The sequence below is a fragment of the Lycium ferocissimum genome, chromosome 3, assembly GCF_029784015.1.
Source record: "Lycium ferocissimum isolate CSIRO_LF1 chromosome 3, AGI_CSIRO_Lferr_CH_V1, whole genome shotgun sequence".
NCBI classification, from domain to species: Eukaryota; Viridiplantae; Streptophyta; class Magnoliopsida; order Solanales; family Solanaceae; genus Lycium; species Lycium ferocissimum.
The window spans coordinates 55,430,192-55,439,041 of record NC_081344.1 but is presented as its reverse complement, the minus strand read 5'-3'; the positions used below and the strand labels follow the sequence as shown (position 1 = coordinate 55,439,041).

General features: G+C 34.5%; 1 protein-coding gene across 5 annotated transcripts; it reads left to right on the top strand.

Moving 5' to 3' along the window:
- Positions 1–498: 498 nt before the first annotated feature.
- LOC132050290 (mechanosensitive ion channel protein 10-like) lies at positions 499–8,510 on the top strand. 5 transcript variants are annotated; one of them, XM_059441486.1, is made up of 8 exons: positions 502–661; positions 1,433–1,510; positions 5,296–6,231; positions 6,358–6,706; positions 6,805–6,925; positions 7,107–7,400; positions 7,488–7,690; positions 8,044–8,510. In XM_059441486.1, the coding sequence occupies exons 3-8, from the start codon at positions 5,313–5,315 to the stop codon at positions 8,300–8,302; spliced, it is 2,145 nt and encodes a 714-aa protein (XP_059297469.1). In that variant the 5' UTR covers positions 502–661; positions 1,433–1,510; positions 5,296–5,312; the 3' UTR covers positions 8,303–8,510. The 5 variants fall into 5 exon arrangements, with proteins under 5 accessions (XP_059297470.1, XP_059297469.1, XP_059297465.1 ...); XM_059441482.1 differs by having other exon boundaries at positions 5,296–6,706; XM_059441485.1 differs by having other exon boundaries at positions 1,423–1,510; positions 5,296–6,706.
- Positions 8,511–8,850: the final 340 nt, after the last annotated feature.

The window sequence follows — 8,850 nt, the reverse complement described above, 5'->3', positions numbered from 1 at the left end:
ACTTTTTAGGGTGTCAGGAGGGTGGGGTGGTGGGGTGAAAAATAAAAAAATAAACTTTAAAAAAAATCAGAAAAAAGAAAAAAAATTGGAGGGAGAGGGGACGGATGTGCTATTGTAGAAAACCCAAAAGAAAAATTAGAAAAAAAAAAAACTTTGGGTTGGAGGTGGGTGGGGGGGGGGGGAGGAGGGGGAGGGAAGTGGTGGTGTAGAAAACTCCTTTTTTAAGGGGGGGGGGGTAGGCATGGGGGTGCATGGGTTGCGGGAGTGATTGGGGGTTGAGTGGTTAGTGAAATGCAACTTGTGGACTTATTGTCCCTATTTTGATTAGGATAGTCATTTTTCCTATTTTTAAGGAACTTTTTTTCTAAAGAAAATATTTTTCAAAATTTTTTATCAAACGAACATGAAAAAATTAGAAAATATTTTCTTCCATACCAACACACCCCCATGTGATTAATCAAATGTCTGTAATAAAAGGGGATAGAACGTCAGCTTTTTCTATGTAAAACCTTTGGCCTCCGTATAGAAACCAAAGCACGTGCCATCTGGCCACCTGCTTCTTATATTTCACCTGTCTAATCTCTTTTCCTTTCCCCATTGGACAATTATGCTTCTTCTCCACCTCATCAGCAAGAGCTTTTCATGATCAACTAGCTAGCTAGTAAGTTCTACTTTTAGTATAAATACATTTTCGTCTAGGAGATATAGTGTCACTTGCTTTCTTCAGACACTAATCTCTGCTTCTTGATAGCTATTTCTAGTTTCCTCTCAGTATTATACATTCTTGCTGTTCTTTTTCGTTTTCGACAAATTTTCGTTTTACTATCTTGAAGTGAATGAACTAGGAAGAACGGGAAATGATCTGTGATGGGTATTTCTTGAACTATTCCTTCCCTCCCAACAGTGGCGGACCCAGAATTTTGAGTTCGGGGGTGCTCTATCCCAAGATTTTGAGTTCGGGGGTGCTCTATTAACTATTTATATCTGTTTCCTTTATATTTTTTATCTCATTTCTTTATGTTTTATCTGATTATACACTCCGTGATAGAGTTTAATGGGTCTTTAGGAGCACCCAAAATTTCTACATGGGTCCGCCCCTGCCTCCCAATTTGTTTGATACTTTTCGCTTTTCGAGAGTCAAAAGAGTTATTTTTTTCAGCGTAATTTTTTCATGTCTTTTAAATATTTTAAATTATTAATTATGGCGATTTATAGTACTTTTTACGTAATTTCCAAATATGTAAATTTTATTTCAAAATATTTAAAGATTCTATGTTCAAACACACTGTCAAAATTAAAAAGTTGATTCTCGAAAAGCGAAAAGTATCGAACAAATTGGGATGGAGAGAGTATATGTTAGAATATTGCATCTTTGTTTTGCTTTCTTGGTATGAGAATATCATCATTTAGTTGAATCTTTAGCACTTTGAAGATTGAGAAGCGCCTCTCAGAAAGTATGCCTGTATGAAGAGTCGAATTCACGATTTCAAGAGAATGAGTTCATCATTAGGTATGGGGTTTTTTGATTACTTTTGCCTTTGGTTTGTAACTTAGCGCCTACGGAGTTTTTGATTTTTTTTTTTTTTTTTTTTTGCCTTTTGGGACTTGGGTAATTAGAAATAAAGGGGAAAAAAAGTCATTAGACGTAATATAAAAAAAAAGCCACGCTTTTGACTTTTGGGTAATTAGAATTATAGAAGAAAAAAGATTTAGAATAATATAAAAAGGAAATTTAAAAGGCTGCTTTAGAAAAAAAAAGAGTATAAAACATGCAGGAGCTTAGGTTCAATCCCAAGACCCTGAGGAAATAAACACAACCCCTAACCAGTGTTGGCCTGATTTGACCATATGTTTCTTTAGTTAATATTAGATATATTTTCAGAATTATATACATAATATATCGAGTTTAGTCGAGTGACCATGTGTTCACGTGACCCAAATTTGATACCTAAATTCGCCTCTGCCTGTATGTACTTTGTGAGTTGTCGTTTCTCAAGCGTATGGACAATTCTCACATTATGGGTCAGCTTTTCACATTGAGTTAGATCCAAAATTTATTTCTTAAACAATGTATTAGAGTTAAACCTGTCGATGTTTTTGTATTTTTGATGTTGGATTCCTTTTTGTGTTGTTAATTACGCTTGTCATGCAAGGAGGTGTTATAGTCCCATATTGTTTGAGTATATATGAGCTGTAGTCTTGGACGGGAGTACACAAATTAAATGACCCAAAAAGTGGCTGTAGGGACCAAAATAATGCAATTAAAAAAAAAGTTATCAAAGTAACCTTTGCGCACTATATTAGTGTGCAATAGGGGTTATATTTTTTTGATACAATTTTAAAGTTTTGAAATTTCGCGTTATTTCATACTTTGACCAAAGATTAGTCATGTTTCAAAATGTCGGAATATCAATATTTTATATAGAACCTGATATCTTTTTCTGCGAACAATAATGTAGGCTCAATACATCAAGTATACGTAAACGTTTAGATCGTCGTTTTAGGGGTTGTAAACTGCCCCGAATTAAGTTTTGTTTGTTTGGAAACTTGTTATCTTTAGGTTTAAGTGTTTTTATTTTATAGCGTAATTTTGATTTAAGCGTTATTAAAAACAATTGTTTGAATAACGCAATAAATTAATGCGTTATGCAAGTCCCATAAATTTTATATCCAGTAGACTTAAGTAGTTGTATAAATTGATAAAGATAAAATTATCAAATAATGAGTATAGGAAGAAAAAGTAGTTGTACATTGGTGAAAAGTTAAACGGTCATAACTTTGCGCTCGGACGTCCGATTTAGGCGATTTCTTTTTATTTTGCATATTTTTCCGAGATCTAGCCGCACAAACAGCAGCAAGGCGGTTTGGTCGGGCCAGTTTTTAGAAAAACCTCTTTTTTCTCATTCAATATGAATTTTGCCCCAAATTGGTGCACAATTTTCATTCATCTTTAGTAAAAATCTAGTGATAAAAAATATATTTGAAGATGGGAATCCCGTAGTAGTGATGTTTTGAATTTCAATTTCAAGGTTCGAAGTTCAATTTATGAAAACAAGTTAGATGACATTAGTGAACTTTATAAATAATAAAAAATGTCTACATTGTCACTTTCACAAACTTGACTTGGTGATTTCACCTTTTTTTTTTTTTTAAATTTTATCCCAACCACCAGGGATCAAACCTAGGTGGGAGCATTGAGAAGGCATTGAGAAAACAACTTGGGTGCATGATGCATGGTTTAAGTAAAAATTAAGTATATTTTTTGCATATCTATTTCTTAATGATAAATATTATTTTACTCTTTGTTATCGTTTATAACTAACTCGCGTGACATCCTAAACTAATTATAAATAAAACACTTAAACTTTTAGATAACAAGATTCAAACAAACAAAACTTACTTCGGGGCACTTTACAACCCCTAAAACGACGATCCAAACGTTTACGTATACTTGATGTATTGAGCCTACATTATTGTTCGCAGAAAAAGATATCAGGTTCTATATAAAATATTGATATTCCGACATTTTGCAGCATAACTAATCTTTGGTTAAAGTATGGAAAAAATGTGAAATTTCAAAACTTTAAAATTGTACAAAAAAAAAAAAAATATAACCCCTATTGCGCACTAATTTAGTGCGCAATAGGACTTAACTGTAAATTTGCAGTTTGGTCCTATTGCGCACTACATTAGTGCGCAAAGATTACTTTGGTAACTTCTTTTTTTATTGCGTTATTTTGGTCCCTACGGCCACTTTTTGGGTCATTTAAGTTGCGGACTCCTTGGATAGTCGATCCAGTCCAGTCCTCACGACCTAGTTTTTGTGGTTAAATATTTATCAAAGACTAAAAGTATTTAACTTTTGACAAACTTAAAGGACCAAAACTATTCGGTGCATACTTAAGGAATTATGTTGAACCTGTTAGGGTTTTGTCATAATTTTCTTACCATATTTGGATTTTACCTTTTCTTGAATGAAGGGCAAAGAGGTTACCATAATTGTTTTTTCTGTTCCCAAAAAGAAAACTTTAATATTTCATATTTGGGTAACCTCTTTCTTGGAGGGAAAGGATATGAACCTCTACAAATTGAAGAACTTCTCTCATACAATAAAACACAATTGCATACACAATGTAGTCGTTTAGAAAGTTTTTTTTAGGCAGGTATTTTTATTTCAATAGTTTTTAACTTTTCGTATTAATTTCTCATATGTCGGCCAATTGGCCAAACCATATTAGATTTATTATGCATATTTTAGTATACTTCTTTGTTATCTGATTTATTGTCTCCAAGGTTTGCAATTATTAGCTTTCGCATGATGCCCTGTTATTTCGATCCCAATAAGAGGTATCAACGCCAATGGTTCAACAAGGTTGAAGACGGGTTCAAGGCAAAATTAAATGATGCTGCAAACCAAGTGCCCAATAACGGAGATTTTGTCCTGCTGCATGTGGAGAAATAGTTTCAACCATATTTTCAACTTTCTATTGCTGCATCTTTAAAAATAAAGCAAAATATTTTTAAACCAACTTTTAACCCACAATATTTGACCATGGCAAGCAGCAGAGATGGAGATTATGTGAAGAAAGAGGATGACGATTATTATGTTAAGAAAATTCAGGCCAAAAAGCGAGATTTGTTAGGGTTTTGGCCTAATTTTCTTACCATATTTGGATTTTACCTTTTCTTGAATGAAGGACAAAGAGTTTACTATAATTGGTTTTACTTTTCCCAAAAGGATAATTTTAATATTTCATATTTGGGTAACCTTTTTCTTGGAGGGAAAGGATTTAGACCTCTATAAATTGAAGAATCTCTCTCGTACAATAAACACAATAACATACACAATGTAGTCATTTAGATAGTTTTGTTGAAGGGGAGATTTTTCTTTCAATACATTTTATCTTTTCATATTAGTTTCTCATATGTCGGCCAATTGCCCAAACCATATTAAATTTATTCTACTTATTTTAGTATACTTCTTTGTTGTCTGATTTATTATCTCCAAGATTTGCAAACATGAGGGACCATTTTTGTCATTTTCTCGACTAATTTCCTTACAAGTTGAAAGAACTTCTATGTCATAGTACTTGTACAGTTATTTATTGTACATTGATTTTTTTCCAAATAATTGTTTTTTGTTTTGTCCTCTTTGTTGTAGTTGAATTTAAGTATTCTTTCAACAAAAATTTATACATGTACCAAGTAAAGTGGGCCGCTTCTTCTCAATTTGAAATCTTTGATTTGTTAATTAGTCTGTGATGGATGATCAAAGACGTTTTTCCTTTGCTTTAGGTGCTTGATATTTTCTTATGGATGCAAAGGGTAAAGCCACAAAGATATCCGGGGAGATAAGGATGGCAGAAATGAAGAGAAACCCCGATGAAGTGGTTGTTTTAATCCCTGGAGACGAGCAGGATTCTAAGAATCAAAAGTCTATAACTTCACCTGAAGTTGCCAGGTCCAGTGCAAGCATCAGTAAACCTCCGAAAATTCCCACAAATGAAACTCTCACTAGGAGGAAATCACTTGCAAGGTCAGTGTACTCAAAGCCAAAATCAAGATTTGGTGAACAATCTTTAGCTATTGATGGCAGCTTGTTGGATGAACTAGAACAACAAAGTACAGGTTCTCCTTATGAAAATGTATCTAACAATGCTTCTCCTAGTGCAAAAGTGGATTCCAGTGGAAATTCATTGAAAGAGACAATGAGAAAGGTATCAATATCTGTCACCCCAAAGACGCCATTAATGGCATCACCTGGTGGTCCGGGAGGAGTGGATGAACATGAGGAGATCTATAAGAAAGTGAACATAAGAAATAAGATGAAGTATAAGAGAGTAAAGCTAAAAGTTTTGGTTGAATGGTTGGTGTTTCTTCTCCTTTTGGGATGTTTGATTGCTAGCTTGTTGGTTGATAAGCTGCAAAATTTCACCCTTTGGGATTTGGAGATCTGGAAGTGGATTGTGCTTGTTATGGTGACATTTAGTGGCATGCTGGTGACAAAGTGGTTTATTCATTTCATTGTCTTGCTGATTGAATTGAACTTTTTGTTGAGGAAGAAGGTGTTATATTTTGTCTTTGGCTTAAAGAAGAGTGTTCAGGTTTTTATTTGGTTGAGTTTGGTTCTCTTAACATGGGTCCTTCTCTTCGCGCATGGGGTCAAACGGTCACGTATGACAAATAAGATTATCGATTACATTACTTGGACTGTTGCTTCGCTGCTTATAGGTGCATTCTTATGGCTTTTGAAGACTTTGATGCTAAAAGTTTTGGCATCCTCCTTTCATGTAAACACATTCTTTGACAGGATTCAACAAGCTATTTTTCATCAGTATATTCTGCTGACCCTATCAGGTCCACCAGTTATGGATTCTGCTCAGATGTTGGGAAGATCAAATAGTGTGGCCAGTCAACTTAGCTTGTGCAGAACAAAGAAGGGAAAAGATGGGAAGCAAAAGAAGGAAAAGGAGATGATTGATATAAATAAGCTTCATCAGATGAAGCGGGAGAAGATCTCTGCATGGACCATGAAAATGTTAGTTGATGTAATATCTAATTCAGGACTGTCCACCATCTCTGGCTCGATCGGTGATACTGATTATGGTGGAGGCAATGAACAAGCAGATAAGGAAATCAACAATGAAGAGGAAGCGATTGCTGCTGCCGTTCACATATTCAAGAACGTCGCTCAGCCTGGTTCCAAGTGAGAAAACTCTGCACCCTGTGGCATTCTATATTTAGTATTGCCTTTCTTCACATGCATCATGACCTGTTATATACTTATATATTTCTTCTGTGTAGGTACATTGATGATAATGATCTCAGGAGATTCATGATTAAAGAAGAGATGGATATTGTGCTCCCACTAATAGATGTGGCAGACACTGGACAGATTGATAGGAAAGCCTTAACCGAATGGGTGGTATGTTTCAGAACTTTGACTTGATTTCCGGGATTATGTGTTCAAGCTGTTGTAAAATAACTTAATTCACATTTGATTACTAGATACTCCATGCTCATATTTATAGAGGTTGCAAGTAACTAGAAGTAACAATAAGGAAGGCCCATTTTCTGTTAGGTACACTAATATTATTGTTGTGCAGGTTAAAGTTTATCAAGGACGTAAAGCTCTGTCACATGCTTTGAACGATACAAAAACTGCGGTGAGGCAATTGAACACAATAGTGACGGGAATTCTCATTGTCATAATAATTATAATATGGCTCCTTTTGGTGGGAATAGCGACAACTAAAGTGATATTCTTTCTGTCTTCACAACTCGTGGTAGCTAGTTTTTTGTTTGGGAATACTTGCAAGTGTGTATTTGAAGGTATTGTGTTTGTATTTGTGATGCATCCTTTTGATGTTGGTGATCGATGTGTTGTTGATGGCGTTCAGGTAATGACTTCTAGTTGCATCTCTTTTTTCTATTTCACTTTCACATTTTTCTTTACATTTTCCTTATTTGTTCTTTCAAATTAACAGATGATAGTTGAAGAAATGAATATCTTAACAACAGTGTTCTTGAGGTTCGATAACGAAAAGATATATTACCCAAATTCAGTCTTGGCCACCAAGCCAATCAGCAACTTCTTCAGAAGTCCTGATATGAGTGATGCGTTTGAGTTCTCAATTGATTTCAGGACACATCTGGAGAAGATAGGAGTTTTAAAAGAAAAAATAAAGAAGTGAGTATAGTGTTCTTTTCATTTTCTTTCCAGTATTCTGTGTCTATTGAAATTTAATGAGTAAATAACTTAGAAAAAAACATACCACTGAATGTTGATCTTTACCCACTAGCAAGACCTTCACTCAATACTCGTAAACAGAAGTCAAAGTATTAGCTAGCTAGTCTAGTAGAAAAGTGAAATATACAATCAACCATTCACACAAAGCCTCTGATCAAATTAACTGTATGAAGTTGATGCAGCTTAGCAATTGAAAAGTTTCATCTTATGGTAATGTGCTCTTTGCCTTTTATTATCTCATTCCTTGTTTCCTTATTCTTTTGGTTCCCACTTTTCTTTTCAATGAACTACAGGCATTTAGAGAGAAATTCCCAGTATTGGCATTCTAACCACAATGTCGTGGTGAAGGAAATCGAAAATTTGAACAAGATAAAGATGGCATTGTTTTTCAATCATACAATGAACTTTCAGAACTTTGGAGAGAAGAATAGACGAAGAACTGAACTGATCCTGGAGATGAAGAAAATCTTTGAAGAGCTAAATATAAAATATGATCTTCTTCCTCAAGAAGTTCATCTTGTCGAGTGGAAGCAAGAAGCGGACAATAGATGACTTTATCTCCAGCTTACAAATACAAAGTAATATTCCTATACGAGCGAACCCTTTGCAGTGTTTTTCTAAGGAAATTTCAGCCCTATTTCATGTAAAAATTGTAAGGAAAACTTTTTTTGTTTCTTTGTGTGATGATATGAGCTGTATTTGAAGATGCTAAACCAATGACTTCTGAAGTCAAATGCTCAATGTTTATCCCGTTCAGTAACATGCATTATTCATTCTTCCTTCTGCTGTATATGATTAAAAAAGTGGTTCTAGAGTTGCATTTTTGTTAACTGTATATTCAAGTTTATCATGGGGCAATAAGTTCAACCATCATATTTATTTGCAAGATAAGATTGATGGTGTGATAATGTGAGATTGAAGCATTGGGAGCGGCAGTGAAGGTACCCGAAGAATGAGTTTTACTTAATCATTTTGTTCTCTCATAACGAGCAAGGTGAACTCCATTCTTACTCATCCATATTCATAATATTCTGCTTCAATGTCTCAAATTATTGGTAGAATATGTAGTAGGGGTTCTTACCCATATGTACTGTCCAAAT

What these genes read in the sequence shown, in the direction of transcription:
- LOC132050290 (XM_059441482.1), top strand. Translation starts at nt 5,313, where the DNA reads ATGGATGCAAAGGGTAAAGCCACAAAGATATCCGGGGAGATAAGGATG. An exon ending in GTGTTGTTGATGGCGTTCAG is followed by an intron (nt 7,401 to 7,487) that starts GTAATGACTTCT and finishes TCAAATTAACAG; the next exon opens with ATGATAGTTGAAGAAATGAA. An exon ending in TTAAAAGAAAAAATAAAGAA is followed by an intron (nt 7,691 to 8,043) that starts GTGAGTATAGTG and finishes AATGAACTACAG; the next exon opens with GCATTTAGAGAGAAATTCCC.